At 45.5% G+C, this 22678-nt stretch overlaps 1 protein-coding gene across 1 annotated transcript in view; it reads right to left on the bottom strand.

Annotated features, from left to right (window-relative positions):
- Positions 1-2072: 2072 nt before the first annotated feature.
- Positions 2073-22678, bottom strand: part of LOC136554648 (uncharacterized) — a 32915-nt gene continuing 12309 nt past the window's right edge. Inside the window, exon 2 of the mRNA XM_066546773.1 lies at positions 2073-4004. Coding sequence (XP_066402870.1) covers positions 2600-3991 — 1392 coding nt within the window. The 5' untranslated portion in view covers positions 3992-4004 and the 3' untranslated portion in view covers positions 2073-2599. The remainder of the gene's footprint in view (positions 4005-22678) is intronic.

Genomic DNA, 22678 nt, shown 5'->3' with positions numbered 1-22678 from the left:
GCAGGCAGGGAGAGAGGCGGGCAGCGATGGAGGGACGGAGACGGGCGGGCCAGCGCTGCCGCCTGCAAGCCGCTGCCGCCTGCGGAGCGCCGAGCGCCGGCGGCGGGGGCCGGGCAGGGCAGGGCGCGCTCCGCGCCCCCCACCCCGCGCGCTCCCGCCGGCCGCCGGCAGGGGGAGCCCCCGGGCCCGCCGCCGCCGCCACTAGCGGCCCTCGGGCGGGGCGGGGCGGGGCGGGGCGGCCTCGCCCTCCCGGGGCCGCCTGACAGCCCTGGGCGGCTTCGCCCCCCTAGGTGTGCCCGCCTGGCTGAGCAGCCAAGCCGTTTTCACCTCTGTTCGGTGGCAACAAGCTCGGAACGGAGCGGGGGACCCGGACAGCCCGGGCAGGGCCGGCTCTGAAGTGACCGAGGGGCCCCACGTGGCTACCCCCGTAAGGCCGCCGAACCAGCTCCGGGGTCACGCAGCCTTCTACCAACTCACCTTTACTTTTATTATTTTTTTAAATACACCTCCAAGTTTAAGTGGCAAACATGCAGTTAAGCTTAAATGAACATATGAGCATAGATGTTACCTTATACAAAGAATTAATTCCCAGACAAATAAGATTAAAATCTGATAATAGATTCTTGGGCAAAACTTGGTCACCTAGAAGTATAGACAGTTGAAGCCAAAGAGTGTTTTGTATAGATGTATCCATATATATTTGGAAGCGGGTAAAAATCAAGTCCAAGGAGAAAAGGTTGTTACCTTTCACCACTTCACTAGCTCAGTTTACTTGGAACATTAAACCACCAAGATATCAAATGTGGATGTGAGCTGGATCAGTGAAATGCAACCTTTCACTGTCACTGAAGGGAACATTACAGCATCACTGCACCATTGTCAGAAAGGGAAAGTATAAAAAATAGCCAGCAAATGAAAATCAAACTAATTATCATCCTAAATGCACATGTATTGAATAAAGAACTAACTTTATTTCCTCTACAACCCTTATTTTGAGCCTGTGAAGGGGGAAAATGTTTGCTGTTGAGGAAGCTGGTTCCAAAATCCACTACAGATGAACAGCAGTGGTCCAACAGTGCAAACAGAGGGTAATTGTGCATGTGCTTGATGCTGCCTGCCAGTAATGACAGAAACTCTTGCAGGGTGCACAAATCAATGCAGAAGGATGATTTTGGTTAAGATGAGGGGATAAAAACACCACGCTCACTAATTCTAAGGATACTGATCACTGTCATGATTTAAGTCTCTTTAGGGCATTTAGGGCAGGAATGGTGATGAAAGGCACGAATAGGATTAATCATTTCAGTCAGGCCTCCCAAGGCCGTCACTGGACCATCATCACTCGGTATGCACGGTCCATGCGCTCTCTGGCTCTATGTGGTGGACAAGGATAGGATTTATTCTGAGAATTTCCCATAATACTGCATGTATCTAGTGTAAAATTCCTCTATGATTATACGCCCAGAAATAAAACATAGTCTCAGAGCCAGCAAAGGCTCCAATACCGAAGGAAGCCAAACATTGTTGACCAGCCAATAGTGACTGACACCTGCTGAGCACTCACCCGCCTCTTGGCATAGGCTGCTGCAAACTAGCACAGGCTGCTTCAGCCCTGCTAGAAATTGTGCCTTCATCACTGATGTGTTTAGCTGCTCATCTTCTATAGCACCAGAGAGTAGTTGTGGAAGTCAGAGACCCTATTACACACATATCCACTTTGATATGCCAGAACCATCTTGTTCTTCTATCCAGTAAAATTTTTTCAGCTGTTTTATTCCTCCCCAGCTGCTGTCATTCCAGGGTGCAAATGAAATGACGGATGGGTTTCTTCTCACACACACAAGTGACTTTGAACAGCTTGGGTGGCAGCACTGACAAACTTGAAGTGAGCATGCCTCTTGCAAGAGAGGAAAAATGCGGCTGCGCGGATGGCTGGAGTCCCGGCACTCCACAGCCCAGCTCGCAGTCCAGGTGCTTGCCCGACTCTGGGTCAGGTCCGCACCTGTGGGTCCGCAGTCCACGGGAGGGCGAAAGCCACGAATGCGCGCGAGAAGAAAGGGAGGACTCAGGTAGCCGAGGGAAGTCAGATTTATTCGTCTGACAAGGCGGGTGCAGGACGGGGAGGGATAACCTGGGAGTGCCTGAGCTACCCGAGCCAAAGAAAAACTGGAGTGCAACAACTTATAAAGACAGGGGGCGGGTAGGGGTGTACACTTACAGCAACGAATAGGAACATCAATACTTAGATACATAATACAAGTGACAGGTTGAACCAACGAATCAAAGAAAAATTGAGGAGGGGCCCCAGCTCCTGCCCAATCACCCAACGCCCAGGAGAGAAGAATCTAGAAGAAAGGGATGGGCCGCTGGGTGACAGACAAGGGCCTGGGGTGGGGAGAACTTGGATACATTGCGGGACTATGGCAACCTAGGTGGAGCAAATGGATTGACAGGAAACTGCCCAAGGCAGGGACAAACCACCGCCGCTCAGGGCAGGGGAGAACTGGGATGAACCAAAAACAGAACACCACATCTCCCCCTTTTTTGTTTAAAAAGAAGAGGAGAGGGGTGGGACAACAAAACCTTTTGGGCAACAAACTTAGTCTCTTAGAGAAACGGCTTCGGGATCAATTTCTCCGGAGGCGTCAGGGTCTTCAGGATCAGAATTTGCATCTGATCTAAAAGACGTGTCTTCCCACGAGTTCTCTTCAGGGAAATTGGTGGACTGAAGATGGAGGACTTCCGGTGAGTGGGCTAACTTAAAGATGAGTCTCTGGACGCAGCCCCAAAGGATTGCTCCCGAAATTAAAATAACGATTAAAGTGAAACACACATACACAACGGATTTCAAAACAGACGCGACCCAGCCCGACAATCCCCACCCTGAAAACAGGTCCCCCAGCCAGTCTGCAGTTTGTTGTTTGATGTTTGAAATTAGTCCATGCATCTTGTCGATGGCAACTCTCGCATCTTCGGCTCGAGAGGACAAGTTCATGCAGCAAAGGCCCTCAAATTCTTCGCACCTATGGTTGTGGAGCAGCAACAGAAAATCTATTGCTGCCCTATTTTGCAAAGTCGCCTGCCGAGTCATTTTCTCATCATATAGGAGGTCTGAAAGGGCGGCTGAGGTAAAATTGGCTTGCTTCTCTACCCAACACTCTAGGCGAGCCAATTCGCCTAGAGATTTTGCGATAGACACCCACGGCAAAAAGATGGTGAGTGCTACGATTTTTGGCTTAGCCCAATGTTCAATGACTGAGTCACAGTCAGGATCAAGATCTTTTAGGTCTCTTTTCACGCGGGCCGAATCAGAGGTCGAATTCAGGCTGTGACTCTTGTTTCTCCAATCATAAATTTGGGTGATGTTGGGGGTCAACAGCGACAGCCGACCAAATGCGCAAGGGCCTCCTATGTGGTGAGAGGGGATGCCTGCCCAAGCTCGGTCTCCGCAAATGAAAAAAATGCCCCTGGGGAGGGCCAACGGCTTCCCGCCCGGGGTGGAGGAGAGTGGGACCTTAATGGGTCTTTTGCACCACCGGGTGGCCTGATACCTGGGGTCAGATGGGTTCAGGACCGTGTACCCTTTCTCCCCGGGACGGGGGGTAAACCGAAACTGGATACAGACGGGAGCAACTGCGGAACCGAGCAAATGGAGCTCCTGGGGTTCGGAGTCTAAAGGAATAAGACCTCGGACTCCGTCTCTCCAGGCACTCCAAAAAGTTGCGATGGCATCGCGGGTGGTGGACAACGAAAAAGCGTAATTAAAAAGAGGGGGTAATTCCGAAGGGGGGAGAGGGATCCCCACAAGGCAGGACGACATCGGGTCCTTTGCTGCGCCGGTGTCCAGGCAGATGTGATCTTGCCCTAGGGCCTCCGCAAGAGTGCGCCAGACATTCGCTTTGGGCTGGGGGACGATCCACGCGTAGGTGACGAACTGCGCGGACCATAAGGTGGTTGCAAGCAGGAGAAGGTGATTTCGGGTCCGGCTCATGTCTGCAAAAGAACTAAAAACACAGGAAGTCAGGCACAACAAGAGGTTAAAAGCAAGGGGATTCTGGGCTAAACAGGTAACGTATCTCAGGAAGGATGACAAGGGGGTCAGGGGGTCTCTTCTTCCGCCTCCAATGCGCCACCTGGACTTGCTCGACTGTTGTCTTGTGTTTCGCCCCCTTTGGTACGTAAGGCCGTACCCATTTGGAGGGGACCCACTTGGGGCCTGAGGGAGTAGAAACACAGGCGTATCCTCTCCCCCAGGTCACAAGGTTGAAGGGCCCCTCTGTCTTCCAGGTCTCCGGATCCTTGACAAGGACCGGAGGCCTGGATTCAGGCTGCAGCTGGTTGTGTTTTCCGAAGTGCCTTACCATCGGAGGATTTAGGTTCTCGAACGAGCAGTTCAGGAAGTTGAGGGTGAACATTGCTCGTGCGAGACGGATGTGGGGGGGCTCAACCTTCATTGCCGCTTTCTGATGTTCGAGAACCTTTTTCAGGCTCTGGTGGGCCCTCTCCACCATGGCTTGGCCTGTCGGGGAATAGGGGATGCCGGTCTTATGCTCTATTCCCCATTGCTGCAGGAACTGGCGCAATTCCTTGGACGTGTACGCTGGCCCATTGTCAGTTTTAATGAGTTTGGGGATGCCCAGGACGGCGAATGCTTGAAGCAAGTGCTTCTCACAATCCGCCGCCCTCTCACCTGTGTGGGCGGAGGCGTAGATAGCACCGGAAAAGGTATCAATCGAAACATGCACAAAGCTCAACCGGCCGAAGGCGGGGATGTGTGTGACATCCATTTGCCACACCTCACAACTCGACAGACCACGAGGGTTTGTCCCCAGGCCCATAGATGGCATCTGGTGGGACTGACACTGGGGACATGTTGCCACAATTGCCCTGGCCTGTTCGCGGGTGAGGTGGAACTGGCGAACCAGGCCAGGAGCGTTCTGGTGGAACTGCTGGTGGCTAAGTTTGGCCTGCCCGAAAAGATCAGGGAGCGGGGCTACTTGAACAGGAGAGGCAAGAGCGTCTGCACGCCTATTGCCCTCCGCAATGTACCCCGGCAAATCTGTGTGGGACCGGACATGCATCACGTAAAAGGGTTGCTCTCGGTGGGAGACTAGAGTGACAAGTTTCGAGAGCAACTCGAAAAGTCGGATGTTTGAGACATCTTGGAGGATGGCACCTTCTGCTCTGGATACTACACCAGCAACATACGCCGAATCTGTGACCAGATTGAAAGGCTCGGAGAACCTCTCAAACGCCCTGACGACTGCATCCAACTCAGCTACCTGTGGTGAACCTTCAACCACTGTAATGTCTGCCTCCCACCGCTGAGTTTGAGGATCCCGCCAAGTCATCACTGACTTGTGGGATGCTCCGGATGCGTCTGTAAAAACTGTCAAGGCGTCAAGGGGAACCCTGCTTTGAACTGACTTGATTGTTAATGTAAATTCTTGATTGAACAATTTGTGGGCCGGCCGATTAACTGAAATTTGGCCGGTGTAACTATCCAGGGCTAATTGAAGCATTTCATTAGTTTCCAAAACATTCTCAAACATCCTCATTCTGAGGTGGCCCGAATCAAATTTTATAGGGACGTGAATGCATTCCAGGTCCACACCTGCCAGCTCCCTGATCCGTGATCTTGCCTTCCGGATCAGGTCCGCCACCAGCTCAAGTGGCTGTGTCATTCTTTTGGACCTGTGATGGCTGAGGAACACCCACTCTATTATCAGGAGGGGGTCCCCCGAGCCTTGGTCCTTGCTCTTTTTGATGTTACTGTCCCATTGAAAGAGCAGCCCATGGAGGTGTGGCAATTTCCCCAACACTATGAAACGAAAGGGCAGGCCCGGTTGGTAACGATGGGCCTGCCTGGCCGCAATTGAACTTTGAATCTTTTCCAGCGCTGCTTGGGCCTCCGGGGTAAGGGTCCTGGGAGAACAGAGCTCCTCTCCCCCTTTCAATAAATTGAAAAGGGGGGCTAGGTCTTCGGTGGGGATGCCTAGCCAAGGCCTTACCCAATTTAATGACCCGCACAGCTGATGGACATCAGCCAAACTCTTGATATTTGTCTTAATTGCCAATTTTTGAGGAACAATGGTCCTCTTTGTGATCTCAAGGCCAAGGTACTTCCAAGGCGGCATCTGTTGAATTTTGTCTTGCGCCAATTCAAACCCTGCAGCAACCAACGCATTGGTTGTCAGGTCAAGAGCATGGGCTAGCAAGTCATCGGTCGGCGCACAAATCAAAATGTCATCCATATAATGATGAATGACGACGTTTTCCACCGCTGCACGGATCGGGGACAGCAGGGAAGCGACATACCACTGGCAGATCACAGGGCTGCATTTCATGCCCTGCGGAAGAACTGTCCAGTGGTAGCGCTTGCCTGGGGCTTCACGGTTGATGGAGGGAACCGTGAAGGCAAAACGTGGCGCGTCTTCCGGGTGTAGGGGAATTTGAAAGAAACAGTCTTTAATATCAATGATGGCCAGATTCCAATTTTGGGGGAGCATTGTTGGGGAGGGCATCCCTGGTTGAAGAGACCCCATATCTTTTATGATGGCATTGATTTGCCGGAGGTCGTGCAAAAGTCGCCACTTATCTTTGTTTGGCTTTTTGATAACAAAAACGGGGGAGTTCCAGGGCGACATGGACTCCACCAAATGGCCTTTACGCACTTGTTCTTGCACGAGCTCGTTGAGCGCCGCTAATTTTTGTTTATTGAGCGGCCACTGCGCCACCTGAACTGGTGTATCAGAAAGCCAATTCAGTTTCCAGGTGGGGCGCTCACCAGTGGCCGCCGCCTGAAAAACCTGGGGAGCCGCAGGTAGGTCAATTCTGGCTCCCCACTGGGCTAAAAGGTCTCTTCCCCACAGGGGCTCTGTGTAATCTAAGACAAATGGACGGACTGAGGCCAATTGTCCGTCAGGCCCCGTAATTTGTACAATGCTCTTTGATTGTTTCGCTAATTGAAGACCCCCTACACCTCGGATCTGCCCAGGAGCGTTTTGCAGATCCCAATGTGACGGCCATTCCCGAGAGGGAATGACCGTGACATCTGCCCCGGTGTCTAGCAGGCCGCACATCGCGACTCTCTCTCCTCCTTTAGAAAGCTGACACATTATTTTCGGCTTCTCTCACCCGAGGGCTTGAGCCCAGGCCACCGAGTACTGCTGTGATGACTCAGGCTGAGCGCTTGATGGAGATGCTGTACTCGGGCTCAGCTCTGACACTCGGATGGCCTGTGCAATGACTTGCCCCTTGGGCATGAAAAGAGGAGGGCTGACACAGTGCAGCAGGAGTGAAAACTGCTCCGAGCCCGCCGACAACAGACCCGGAACAATTTCCACTCCCGGTGGAATCGTCTTTGTGTCTCCGAGTACGATATACTTGCAGCGCACCCGCTCCCAATCCTCTGGGCACTCCGGAAGTACAGCAACCTGATGAAAATCGGCGGAACGAAGATGGAGTGGCTCCGCGAGCTGCAGCCTGCAGGAGGAAACACAAGACAAGGTAGTTAATTCTGTCTGAGTTGGGCGAAAAGTCAAGTCCGGTGATGATGGAGGCTGACTCCCTTCATTCCCCCCTTCTCCCCTAGGTGTTATGGTGCCAGGGTCTGCCTCCTTATTTCTGTCCTGGCGCAGGGGGGCACTGCGCTGCAAAATTAGTTTTTTTGAGGCGGCCTTTCTGAGGCCCCTTGCTGTGCCTTCTTGAATTCGTAAAACTGTTTCCTCAGTGGACACTGAGGCATCCAGTGCCCAACCTTGCCGCACAGATGGCAAGGTGCAGCTGTTTGGTTGGGAGCAGAGGCTGATGGTGGAGTTGGCCCCTTGAGGGCAGGACAACAGTCGGCAGGTGGAGTGGTCTCTTCAGCGGCAGCAGCGACGTGACGGGGAGGCGTCTTTTTGGCGGTGGATGACGGCGGGAGGCGCTCCAGCGGGTGATGGAACTAAAACTTTTTTCCCACACACCTCCAGCATTTCACGTAGCGTGGGAGACGGCTCCAGGGGAAGGCTGTTGATGGCCTCGCGGCAGGCCGTGTTCGCGTTTAGAAACGCTACTTGCTTTAATAGTTCGGCCCGCACACTCTCGCCTTCCACTTGGCTGTTGATCGATTTCCGGAGTCGCTCAACAAACTCTAAGAATGGTTCTTCCGAGCCCTGAAACACTTGAGAGTATGGGATCTGAGGCGCTGCCGCCCGCAACCCCAGGAACGCTTTCTCTGCTGCTCGAGCAGTCTGCTGTAGTGCCTCCAAGGGGATGGCCCTCGCCTGGGAGTAGCCATCAGCCCAGTTCCCGGTCCCTAGAAGATGGTCTACTGAGAGCACTTCTCCCGACGTGCTAAGGCCAGAGCTCGGGCTGTCCCATAGGGACGGGAGCACCTTCAGGACTTCTTTTCTCCATGCCCCCTCCCAAAGCACCTGCTCGGTGGGGTTGAGGAGGCAGGAGAAAACTCTGCGAAGATCGGCCGGTGTTACTGCCGACTCCGACAGAGCTGCCTGAAGGAGTCCCCGAAAATATTCAGAGTCCCGCCCGAACTCTTTCTGGGCCTTGCACAGCTCCTTCATAGAGGAGTGGGAGAAGGGGACCCACTGCGCCAGCGTCGCACCCTCTCCCAACGGATGGAAAGCGACCGGGGCGGCTGACGGGACAACAGCCGGCTCCGTTCTCCGGCATCCCACGCCTCCTCCCCCCCCCCCACCGAACCGTGGGAAGCGGAAGGGGAGGCGTGGGAACCGGAAGTGGGAGAGGAGGAGGCGTGGCGTGGGAACTGGGTGGGAGGATCTACAACAGACTGCACGCCCTCATGGGAGGAGCTCGCCGACTCCAAAAGGAAAGCAGGAGGCGGGGGGAGGAGAGGAGAAGGGGGAGGAGTTGAGGGAGGAGACGGAGGCGGAGGAAGGGGAGGGGAAGAAGAGGGAAGGGCGGGAGCAGGGAAGGGAGATTTATGGGAAGAAGAAAGGGGGTTTCCCGCCACAACCATGCGGTCTCCGCCATCTTGTGGCTTAGAGGAGCCATTTTGATGGGGAGACTGAAAACGAACTTTGGACTTAACAGGGGTAGTGGGGGTAGGAGCAGAGGGTACTGGGTTAGGCTCCCCAGGAGACTGGCCAGGTCCTCTGGGGCGAGGGGTCCGAGCTGGGGGGGAGCCCAGGGAATGGTGGACACCTGGCGTGGGGCTGACGCGGGCTGCTCTCCCCCGGGACTCGGAGCGGGAAAGAGGGTTGCGGGAACGAGGGACAGGGGCAGAGGGACAGGGAGAACTGGGGCAGAACTGGGGATCCGGTGGCTGCCTTTTAGAATCAAATTTCGATTTTTGAGCAGACATTAAAAGAGAAATCCAATATAAGTGTCTCTCCAACGAACGCTCCCCGGTCTGGATACCCCTTAGCAATTTAGACTGGACTCTTTTTAAGAAAATGGGGTCCAGAACCGAGGCTGGAGAAACGTCTGGAAAACTGGAGGTCAGCCACCGAACTAAGCATTTTATTTCTTTCTTATTAACTTTAGACTTCCCTCCCCCCAGGGATCCCACAACTTGGTAATAAATCCCTTTTTGAGTTGCGGACAGTTTAGCACCCATCCCGCGAAAATGGAAATTGGGGAAATCCGCAACTCAACTCAACCCAAATACTGCAGGGAAAGTTAAAGAAACCGAAATGAAAAGAGAAAAAGGGGAACCCAACCCGGCCCTTGCTCTAGAAAGAGAAGGAAAGAAAAGACGAAGAAAAGAGCAAGGTGGTGATGCCGCAAACGGCCCCAAGAAACTCACCCTGCCGGTGGGTCCAACGAAAGCTGCAGTACAGGGGAGGTCTCACGCGCAGGACAGTTCCTTGAGGTGCTGCAAGGAGGTGCTGTCCTTATCCCCCAGGAGCACCGCTCCTCTAAAACGAGGGCGTGCTGCACTAAGGGGCGGCTTGTCGCCCAGCAGGAAATTTATAATCCAAATTCGCAAGGCAGTAGGCTCCGGTCCCAGCCGACAGCTCTCCAGGGGGACTCCCCGGGTGACTCCTCGAAGCTGTGCTGGAACGGCGGCGTCCTATGGCTGCCCCACGTTGGGCGCCAAGCCTGCGGCTGCGCGGATGGCTGGAGTCCCGGCACTCCACAGCCCAGCTCGCAGTCCAGGTGCTTGCCCGACTCTGGGTCAGGTCCACACCTGTGGGTCCGCAGTCCACGGGAGGGCGAAAGCCACGAAAGCGCGCGAGAAGAAAGGGAGGACTCAGGTAGCCGAGGGAAGTCAGATTTATTCGTCTGACAAGGCGGGTGCAGGACGGGGAGGGATAACCTGGGAGTGCCTGAGCTACCCGAGCCAAAGAAAAACTGGAGTGCAACAACTTATAAAGACAGGGGGCGGGTAGGGGTGTACACTTACAGCAACGAATAGGAACATCAATACTTAGATACATAATACAAGTGACAGGTTGAACCAACGAATCAAAGAAAAATTGAGGAGGGGCCCCAGCTCCTGCCCAATCACCCAACGCCCAGGAGAGAAGAATCTAGAAGAAAGGGATGGGCCGCTGGGTGACAGACAAGGGCCTGGGGTGGGGAGAACTTGGATACATTGCGGGACTATGGCAACCTAGGTGGAGCAAATGGATTGACAGGAAACTGCCCAAGGCAGGGACAAACCACCGCCGCTCAGGGCAGGGGAGAACTGGGATGAACCAAAAACAGAACACCACAGAAAAAAATGCATGGGAGTGAACATCTTAAAGTTCACTAAAACATTTAATAAAGATGACATTTCAAAATTTTATAAGCTGCAACAGCAACGTCTACCAACAGCTACCTCTTAGGATCTTACCAAACCTTGCTGTAAGGGATGTTTCTTTTTTAAAAATAGCAGCTGCTGGAGACATGCAAGTAAAAATTCTTATGTATATTATTTTAATTATGTTCAAGCATTGTAGCTAAAACTATGGCTATATGGCATTGGACAATAAAGCATAAAGTATTGGATTCCAGATGACTTGGAATTTGTAGATTTATGGAGCTGTTTTAAGATTTTTAATAAAAGGAGAAGAAAATCTTGTGGTATTCTAGCAATTCCACAAAGTGTAAGGAAAAAAATTAGCTAAGCAGAATATACCTACTCTAGGAATAGTGGGCAAAATGGTATGCAGCACCAAGCTGGAGCCACTAAGAACAGCTTTCTGAACCTCTTACTGGTGAGAGTTTATTACTTTAGTAAAACACCTGCAATCATTCAAACACAGAAGGGTTAGGAAACTGTATTTTTCTAAAAGGAAGAATGCTATAGCAAGGAAACAATATCTAATTATTCTAGAGTGTGGTGCCTTATCCTGTCCTGTTAGATACTCCTTTTTATGTTTTTCCAGACAGCATGAAATTATATGCTTGACTGATATTCAGCTCTTAAAAGGCACAGCCATTAAGATATATTAGCATTGTTGTCTACAGTGTGATGCCATATCAAAGGAAAATATAACTTAAACTGTATTTATTTTCACCTCTCATCAACACTAGCTTGCCAGAAGATTCTCTGGGATGGAAGTTTACATTTATCAAAATACTACTCTTTTCATGAGAAAGGTAAGTGCATTTTTTATTTCTCCCAACCCCCACCCCAAGATAAGAATTTTACATTTAAAAGATTCTCTGACATACTAGACTAAGATAGCAACAATATTTCATCAGGCAACAAACCAATCACTACTGTATAAACACCAGCCAGCATGAAGTTGATGTGGTCCTTCTTTCCCAGTTCATAAAAGTCAGCCTTAGAACCTGAGTCTTTAGAAGACAAATTAGCTCCCTTCTTAAGCAAGGAAAGACTTAATTGCCCTTCTCACCAATTATTCTGCATTTGATGCATAGTCCTGCTTCTTAGTATTTTTATATTTAGTACTGAAGGTATAAGCCCAAGATATTAATAACTTGTTCCTGTCCCAGGGTATTTGGGTGTTGGACAGAAATACAATATATGTGATAAAAGTCCTATATAATATATGGAAATGCTGTATGGCAAAGCTATTCATTTTCTCCAGCTGGGGTCAAATTTGACATCCACATGAATATAATGCTGCTGCATAACCCAAATGACTCCAGCTCTATCCATGGGACTAATTGTAGCATGTTCAGATTGAACGGGAATGCAACTTCGAGCATAATGCTTTTCACATACAAAATATTTTGAATCAGCAACAACAAAAAAAAAAAGCAGAAACTGTCTAGTCCATCCTAGTTATTTGCTTACATTCATGTTTTTAAAATACTTAATACCATCTTGAAGTGGTTGAAATAAACCCAGAGAACCAAGAAAAACTGATACAGCAGTCAGAGAATGGTCAAATGAAGACTGAAGGAGAAGCAAAAGTCAGCCTGACCACCTCCAACACAATCACCCTTGCTCTCTCAAGCAGAGAAACCAACACTGTGCTTGAGAGAGCAGTCAGATGAATTTAAGACAAGTGAGAGCAAATTTTTCACATGAGCTCTCACATTGCTCTGATCCCCATGCAATGCATGGCAAAACCAAATAAGCATCAGAATTTTTGTCATGACACCTTGCTGGAAGCAACTGGAAAGCTCTGGAAATGACAATCTAGCTGCCTATTATAGTTAGGAAGGGCCATACACAGTTAGTGTCCCAGTTCCTGGGAAGTACGCTGCTTTATAGAAAGCTGATTTTAATCTGCTACTTTGAAGTGGTTGAATATAAACTGTTCATTTTCTTTCTTTGACAGACACAGTGGAAAATAGAAGTTCTTTATATTTGGGATGGAAAATAGACCTATTTTTTGTTTTGATATCCATTGTTAGATGAGAAGTGCATAAAAAAATTAGGACAACTCATCATGTCTTAGTGGCGTACGAGCCCTGCCAGTGCCTCTCTTCCAAGTTCCAATCAAAAACTGAACTGAAAAGAGAGAAAAATAGTAACATTTCCTTCCTCCAGCAAGAGCCCCAAAAGGAGGTGTTAATGAGAGAATGCAGAACAGACTTCTTCAATATCCCATATCTTGAGAAATGCCAGAAGCGTGAAGCTCAAAGTCCATTGGTATACTATGTAGCCTTGATATCCCTTCATGTTCTGCCATTTCACATTATTTGTTTGTGCTAGAAATAGCAGGCTACAAAACCCAGGTTAAGGAAAGGCTGGATACTTGTACTGCAAGTTTTCTGTATTTAGCTGTGCATGACTCCTAGTTCTCCCTTGTCCCACAGGTTTGCTGAAAGGTGAGCCAAACAACCAGGGAATGAGGGGGAAAGATATAGGAAAGAGAATTAAGGACTCCAGAAAGAACATGAAAGAAAACTTTTATTGGATTTGTGCTCAGGGAAGGAAGTTGCTTTAGCAAACTAGAGTACAATATTCATGTTATGTTTAAAGTTGCTTATCTGGAAGTTGTGCTAGCCCCAAGAAAAACCTAATAATTCTCACCCTTCAGATAAACTTATGGGCTGTTTTCTAGTTTTGAAGGTGTTTTTAAAGTTGGATTTTTTTAATGCAAAAAAATGTGCCACTAGCCTTGGACTGCACAGATTTCTCAGCAGGAGAGATTTCTGAAGGGAAAGAAAGACTTGGAAACTGATTTGACAGGCAATTTTTACTGTATAAAATTAATGGTAGCTGTTTGAAGCTGCACATGTGTCTGAAACATTAAAAAACCCACAGCTAAATTTTTGATCTGGAAGCATAGAAGATCAAAAAAGCATTACCCTTTTGCCAAATGGTTCCAAAGTGTGGGGCAAAGGTGCTTACTTCTATGTATGCATTTTAAGTCCTATTTGTAAGTTAACCATACTTATTTTTCCAGACTTGGAATTAATTTTGGAAGCTACTGTAACTATTCTGTTGCACCAACTCAGACCTCACTTCTCCCCTCAATATACAAAAAAGTGTCCTTTCTTCACCTTTTGTCTCCTACAATGGATAGATTTCATCCTGTCATGAATAAAGACTGTATCTCACTACACTTTTCCCCGTATGTTCTTTGAAATCAAAAGACTTCATTAGGAAAGGTAAATCTCTTAAGAGTATAAGTTTTTAGTGAGAGCAACAGTAAGAACCAGGGGCAGAGTTTGCTATGCAGGTCGTTCCTGCAGGTTCCTACACCCCTATACAGTGCATACAGACAGAGGCAGACATTAGCACTGCTGTGAGCCTCAAGGCTGCACTGCTTCTTAGTGGAAAATGATATAGCATTAAAAATGAGTTCTTTCATCTTGTATTTCCTTAGTAGATTCTTTTATTGTGGTGATAAATTTGGAACAATGAGATTATTTGATTAAACTTTCTCAGTCACTGCTGAATGGACTACCCTGCTTGTAGAATTATTAAAAAGGCCAAGACACCTCATTAACATGCTTGGTATTGAGCTGGATTGGCAGCAGCACAGCTTAATCCTGCCAAAGGCCATTTGCTGAAGAAAGTCAAAAAGCTTTTAAATCATATTCTTAAAGGTTGAGTCAGGAGAAGATGACCTTGCAAAAGCTGTAGTCCTAACTGTGCAGACTTCCCTTCTGCCCATTCATGCTAGAGCTGCTTACTGCACAGAACAATATGTTAAATAGTATGCTTTCTCCATATGCAATTCAATGCATCAGACTTTATTTTGCTGTGCACACTGATTGGAAAACTAGATACAAAAGCTTAGTTTTGAAAAAGCCACATATGCCAATGTCCTCTAGCAGGGTGTTTGTGTTTTAGCTGTTCTTTTTCTCTTTTTTGGTAGCTGGAAGTATGCTAGCATCACTTGATGGTCTAAAGGTACATTTTAATTTACAAGAATTGATACAGATGTACCACACCACTGTAACTATTGCCTCACAATCTGTATAAGCAAATAGAGCTCAGAAAGACATGGACAAAGGGGATGAAAAGCATGGGTACATAATCATGCCTATCAAAACATCACAAAGATCAAGATTACTGACATCATTGTTGTTTAAAATCATTCATCTGTGGCACAATAACTATAGAAAGATTTATTGTCAAGTAGATTGCATTATAATCCTAATACACAACAGCCTATAAAACAGATCTCAACTTTCTGTTTTGGAAACAGTGTTTAGATTATTTACTTAAATATGAAAAGTGAATGTCCCAGGTAGTTAAAACATTCTTTATATTTGGTCACCTAGGTGGAAATAGTTTTTTTCTATATAGACACAAGCAACTGCATTTCTCAACACTAGCACACTAGTTCCAAGACATTAAAATTTATGGCAAAGTTATTCTCTAACCTTAATTAACCTACTTCATACCAGTGAAACTTCAAACTTAGTAGAGTTGCTTCCAATGTCTAGTCTTTGAACAGACAGGTAGTCTCTCATTGTGAAGGGTGACGTGATTTTTGTGATCAATCACTTTAATGTATTTTCAAAAGAAATGTGACCACAAGAAAATTTTATTGCAAATATCTTAACTTCTATTTTTGCTTAAGCTAAACACATAACAGTGTCTTAAAAGTTCATAGAACCTTGTGTTCCTCTCTCAGTAATGTTTCTTCTAAAGTGCATTTTTATATTCCTTTTTCTAGGCTACCTTTATTGGTTTTGAGCTAAAGGGTTTCCTTGTATAAAGGTTTTCCTTTTCTGGCCCTTGCAAAATTCCTGTTAAAGTAAAAATGGGGAATGTGAGAAAATTAAAAGAAAAATTGAACCCTATTAACAACATGATAAATATGAGGAAGGCAAACTAACACCATACATGTAGGTAAGGAAGAGATCACATTATGCTTACATATCTTCGTTAGAAAAGGGACACTGCCCTTATCTGTTTTGCAATACAAATATTGTCCTTGAAAGAGTAATCCAAAGACAAAAATCACAATTCCTAAGACAGAGAACTCCATAGACTTCAGGAAATGACAGTGCTGTGTGAAACAGAGGATCTGTAAGAATGTATCTCCCCCACAGACTTCTTCAGGTCACTCTGAGGTTTTTTTTTTAATTGAGTATTTGTCTTTAGAAATAAGTAAAAATGTTAGCCTTGAATTTAGAATCTGTAATAAATAGAGAAAACAAGGATATTGCAAACCTCCCTAACTGGTTTTTTTATTGCCTGTCAGAAATAAAAATTTTAGTCATATCAAATAGCTAAAAAGAGAAATAAATAGAATAAATAATTTTTCTTTTATTGTTCTCCTGCAGTTGAGATTTCACACATTAAAAAGTTGAAACCCAGCAACTTTATATGCTTTACAGTGCAATGAAGATGTAATTTGCACCTTCTGTATCTCACATGGGATTTTACTATTGCCTTGGATGCACTTTCATAAACATTAAAAAAGAAATAAAGTAGCCCAAATAAAACACAACCACTGTTACTTCCTGAACACTGAACTACAGATAGTGTTTTGCAATCCTTCAGTACTGATACACATTTGTGACAAGGGTTTAAACCCTCAGCTACTACTAAAATTATTGTCTTGTAACCTCAAATGTATTTCTCTACTAAACCAAAACAAATTCTCATCACAACATATTTTAGCCTGGCTTTTGACATCTTTTAGGGAGAAAATTTTTATTTATTCCTTTTGTTGTCATAAATAAAAGAGCCCTTTTTTGTGGCTTCTCCTCCCACCTGCTGAATTGTGAGTTACTATGATACCATTCAAGACAAAAGCCCACCCACACAATGCAGTTACAAAGGTGGCCGTTCTATGCCTCTAATTCACTTAGGCTGCATTAGTCCATAAAAAACAACCTGGTCCTTGCAAAGCCAAGTCATGCTCCCTTCCCTCCCTCCTCCAGTAGTTGTGGATGCTCTTTGCTCAACCTGGTGTGATATTCTTCAATATCATACACAAACAGAGATACTGCAGTATACAGAAGCCATTTTTAAAGCCTAATTTTAACAGCCAAATTTTACAAAAACTCAGCAGTAATGTGCAGCTCTGCTCATGACTTTGAAGAGATATACAACACACATGCGCTTTAGCAACAGCAGTTTTCCATCCCAAAACAATAAAGCGCTTTGCTTAAGCGTGTTTGCTGCAGCCTCCATGAGCATTACGGAAGTAGCAGGACACACACGTCAGAGCATGGATTCAGTCTTGTCCATCTCCTCAGCAGAGACATCAATCTCCATTGCTCACTGGCAGCAGCTATTTCATGTGCCAGGCAAAAATCACACCAGTAAAAACACAGACTCAATATTAGATTTTGAGGGAAGTGTTGCTGCTGCTGCTGCTATTATACCATTTAATGTTTTGTATTGCATTAGTCAATAGCTACCTCTTTATTTGCAGCCTCCTTGTTTTTTCCATTTTATTACATTTTAGTTGTCAAACAAGATTGAAAGGAAATAAATCCTGGGGCTTGTGTAATGACTTGTTTTCCCATTTCTGAATGCCCATTCTCTGGTGAAGTATGAAGGCTTTTTTCACCCCCCTCCAGAGTTATCATTTTATCTGATGAAATTTAATTATTCTTGATTCTCATGCTTTACTCATGAATACTCATCAGCTCTCTGGCCTATGAGGCAGCTCATAGCTGCAGAGTGTTATCTGTGTCATACCTTTCAGAAATGCAGTTTGTAGCACTAACTTTCAGAAAGGTTCTTTGGTCACATTTTGTAAAGATAAAAATGAAGCAAAAAAGAGATTTCCATGCAGCCTGCCATGCAGAGGGGTGTTAGGAGGAGCACTGCTTGCCTGCTTCCATGGTTCCAATTTCACCACATGGAATCATAGAATAAATGGAGTTGGAAGGGACCCACAAGGATCATCAAAGTCTCACTCCTGGCCCTACACAGCACCATCCTCAGGAATCACACCATTTGCCTGAGAGTGTTGTCCCAATGCTTCTTGAACTCAGGCAGGCACATGAGTGGGGCAGTCACCAAAATGAGAAAACAGAAACAGCCAAATCACAAGGGAAGAGTAAACAGCACCAAGAAAAAAAAAAACCAGAATCTCTTCCCACTACTCAGAAGCAGAAAAAGGAAATTTTGGGATGAAAAAATTGTGAACATCCTTGAGAACTCATTAAGATGGAATCTAAATAGCTGAGCATCATACAAGAGGGCCCATAGTTGTCCACCAGTGATAACAATTATCAGCATGCCATTTTCTTCTGAAGTTCAGAATACCTTTTCTTACCTTGCTCTAGAATAGGCAGGAAGGCTGTGGAGCACCTGCTTATCACCTGAGGTCCATCTTACTGCAGGAGTTTGCACCTTTTGCTGTCTGTGTTGTGGTATTTCTTGACACAGACCAAGAAGACAAGCAAATATATAGTGGGAAGGTCAGGGAGAGACAAACTAATCTGATATACAAAAAGTTCCTGGGATATAAAGGAGGTTAGTAAGACCTCTCATATGGCTGTGGCTGAGGATAAAAAGGTAACCATTATGCTGTTCACTGATCAATTATATTTTTTACTTGAGTTTAAAAACTTTTTAAAACCCACACTTCATTTCTATACTTTTCCTGAGCACCTGTTGATTTTATTTGGTTTTAAGTTACGTACCTACATGGATTCAATTGCCAGTGTTAAGCAAAAGGCTTAACAAAGAGCTGAGGGGATGATAGGAAAATATCCCCTGAGAACTGTGCAAATCTGTAATATGAAACTGCCCACATATGTGCCAGCATATACATGTTTTTATCCTCTGTTAGTGCCTTCCCAATAAAGTCTGCACACACACACACACACACACACTTAGCTCCAGACCACGGCATTGACCAGCTCATTCTCCAAGCTGCTGTACCAGTTGTGGGCCCCACTGGATGCAGCTCACATGGGGCATTTTTGCCATCTTCTGCAGGAGCATGGTCAGGCCCTAAATGAACAAAGGATCTAGCTGTAGAGGTGTACCAAGAGATTTATCTACCCTCCCTTCCTCTACCTGGGATCCAACTCAAGCATAAATTTTTTAATAGAAGAGCAGTTTTGTAGTCGCTGGCCTCTTTGATCATTGAGGCTTTAAAAAAACAACCCATTGGTTCTGTTCCTTTTGAAGTTGTACACAGCAGGATCATTAGCAGTAGAGAAGCAGACAGATGCAGCGCTCAGCGTTAGGTTCCCACAGTCACCATAACAACATTAAGTAGGGATGCTAAGCTGTACCATCACTTAAAATGAGACTGACAAGTGCTGCAGAGTGGTGGGCAGGTGACACAGCCTTTGTTTGGAGGCTGTTCTCTGCAGCAGTGAGCCAGGATCATGGAAAAGGACCAAACAAGAAGTGAGGGCACTCTGTGCGTGACAGAACAACTGGACACTTTCAGCTCTGCTTGTCTCCTGGGAAGAGATGAAGTTTTGCAGGCTTTGGTAATTAATTGTGCAGCTTCTAGTTCTGGCTAGTCTGCATCTTCTGCTCTAATTGTCAAGCTAGAAAAGCTTCTGTAAATGATTGTCTTCTTTCCTCTCTTCCCTCTGCCACCCCAACTCTATGGACCATGATTAGATGCAACTGTAATGAGCTTGGTTCAAAATTTGAGAGTCATTTATGCATAAGCACTTAAGTTAGATCTTCCTTTTCTAAACATATTATTGGTGGAAAGTGGTGGTTGAGGAGTCATATAAGAAAAGTTTTCTATTTCTCCTAGATGTTTAAACTGTGTTTAATAATTTCTAGGCAATTATAAACATTATCAAGATGAATTAATAGTCTCAGCTTATCTGCAACAAGATAACAACTTGTGGCACTCAAAGTCATAAATCCTTTCCAGTGACAGCTCCATGACTGTGATGTGCAATAATCCTTCATATTGATTGCTTGGTTCTAGACTGTCAGGCAATACAAATGGGTAATCAAGGACCTGGTTAAAACTGAAAAACAATTTTTAGCAATATGTATTTCAAGTTGAACTGAAGTATTCTTAAATTTCTATCCCACTTGGAGATAAAGAGATCCCTGAGGTGCAACACTGGATCGTTCATGGCAGAAGGTGGTGGAATTGACCTCAACCTGCTTGTCACCAGTTCTTCTACAGCAGTGTCTAGCCAAGAATCACTTCTATCAAAATAGCATTTTCAGCGCTGTAGGTAGCTTCAACTTTCTTTTCAATTATGACAGTAGAGCTTAAGACAGAGATTTAGTTAGTATCACCAAAACCTTATGGTTGAGATGGAAATGAAAACCCAGTTCCTAGTTCTGACATCTAACCCACAACACCCAGTAAATGATAATGAAGCTTCAAGCACACACTTTTTACAGGAGCTGACAGAAACCCAGTAATACACTTCACTATAGAGTCACCTGGCATGACTTTTCCCAACGGAAAAAACCCACCCAAAAATCCATAAGTAACAGTCAAGTCAGGTGAGCTCACCTTGGAGATAAGAATAGTTTGACATTCAAACAAGAGCACAAGAGTTTGCTGTCAGGAAGAATGGGGTGGGGGAAAATAGACAAGAACCTTATTTTAGGTATAGTATCGACAAATTTATGGTGAGTTTCTGTAAAGCATTATTTGTGGTGACAACAGGCACAAGCACCACCCAGTGGAATGAGTTTTGGTGCTACATAGCATCAAGACACAAGGCTGTCTCAGTAGACATAAGTGAAAAATGGCATTTCTTATGAGTTTGGAGAGGTTAATTTCAGAGAAGCCTACAGCCTCCAGGTGGTGCAAAAGCAAGACTTCAAATGGGTGAATTCAGTGCAAAGCTCCATGCAGAAGGTTCTGCTGCTACCAAATTTTGCCACGCTCTATTACTTCTTGTCCATGCAATGTAATGTATTAATTTGTTTAAGATGTGATAACATTAGCTTAATAAAACATATCTACAAAGTTCAGCGTTAGAATGAAAATCAACAAGACCACACTAACACAAAGTTATTCCACCAGGTGCATGCTTGTTAGAATAACAGTAGCTTTGTTTTCCATTGTTCATGCATTTGTAGTTTTCCACTGCCTTGAAGATTACAATGAGTGTATTGATTTTCTCATGTCTACACATACAAAACTACAATATAGCTCTGCCGTGGAAAAGCCCTGCATACTAACAACCTAGCTGATGTGTCAAGGGAGCTGCTTGTGGGCACTGATCTCTATACTTCAAGCTAAAAGAAACTGAGCCCTCTTTTTAGAGTAAATTAGAAACATGACAGAGTCTATGAAGATACAGATCAAATAACTCCAACAATTCTAAAAGCCAGCATTCCATGCTTATGCCAAAGCAAACTCTGAGCTTACTAATTGAGCAATTTTTACCTCTAGTACTATGAAAACTTGCAGGAATCAAAGAGCAAGAACTTTGGAGCAGAACCAAAAACCAGTGTACTTGTGCATCTCAGTACCCAACATTTTATCTGAGTAATCTCCTGAAACAGCCAATGCTTTGGCCCAGTGGCTTACTAAGTGCAGTAGCATAAGCACTACTGCCCCTAAATAGGACAGCTGTTTGTAACTTTAATCACATGGACATCATCTGCTTTCATTGGAGCTTTTTTAAAATAACATTCTACCACACATTTTGGAAATATTTGATAGAAAATAATAGTGCTTGCTGGCCTTTGATTTGGTGAACATGAAAGTTGAATGCAGTGCATATTGATTATTAATTGCAGAGTTCATTATAGGCTGCAATATCTTAGAGCAAAACAGTTCAAAGAGGACAGGCAAAGGTAAATTCTAAACAGAAAACTAAAAAAACAAACCAAAAATTATGGATTAAAAAAAGCTCTAAGAAAGGAAGACAAATATTGCGGAAGATGAATTAAATCCTAGGATTCCCAGGCTGGCTGGACCATCACATGTCTTTTTCCATGCTGATGGTGGTGTTCATCTAGTACCTCCAGCACTGCTAGACAGAAGGCCACCAGAGCTTTTTAACTGACATGATGGTGTAAAAAATTAGATTGGCTTCTTGAGCTCTTGAGCACTTGTGGAAGCACTGAAGTTTTATGTTAACACTCCACACTAGGAACAACAAAAACACCATAAAACAGCAGAATACCTCATGCCTTCATTCTGACATGAAGACAATGCTTTTAAAACATGAATGAATGTGCCTTTCATCAACACTTCACATTTATTTATTATCTCAGTCACTTTTATCCAGCCACTTTTCTGATGACCCTCTCTGCAGCTTTTACCAGGACTCTTTCAACATTTTTCTCTTAACAAGAACAGGACACAGGTGCGTGTCCACCTGTCCTGTTTCCTGAAGAAATCCTAGTGAAATAATTTATATGTGATTAGCCTAATCACTAATGAGACAGTGTAGAACTTCAGGATTATGTGTTCTTCTCCTTTCACTTCTCTCCCTTAATGGCTCACTGACCCTGCCTGAATAAAAAACCTAATAATGACCTCTTGATTGAATGAGCTTTGGTCTTCCTAAATATCTGAGACATGGCTATAGCACTGACCTGGGGAAAAAAGTGAAATTGAACATCCTCCAGCACTCATTTGATGTGGAAATAAGTCTTCAACTTGCACTGGTTTATACTGGCATCATCTCCATCCTGACATTTTTAAGTCAGTGGCCAGATTTGTATTTTCTAGAGGGACTAAAGTCTGCTGGCAAAATTCTTAAAATGTTACTATTGGCCTTGTTTAGAAGACAAGTATTTCTTCTGGATTCCAAGGAGGTTCTGAGTCATACAGCTGAGATTTCTGACCAAAGGAACACTCACCAGCTTAATAATGGCAGCTTCTAGAATACTTCAGTGTCTCTTTTTTGTGCATATTCAAGACTTTAATAATGATCTTTATCCATCACAGAAATTCAATAAGAGCTTCAGAACTGACCC

The sequence above is a fragment of the Molothrus aeneus genome, chromosome 3, assembly GCF_037042795.1.
Source record: "Molothrus aeneus isolate 106 chromosome 3, BPBGC_Maene_1.0, whole genome shotgun sequence".
Taxonomy (NCBI): domain Eukaryota; kingdom Metazoa; phylum Chordata; class Aves; order Passeriformes; family Icteridae; genus Molothrus; species Molothrus aeneus.
The sequence above is the reverse complement of the archived record's forward strand: the minus strand, read 5'-3'. Positions and strand labels throughout refer to the sequence as shown.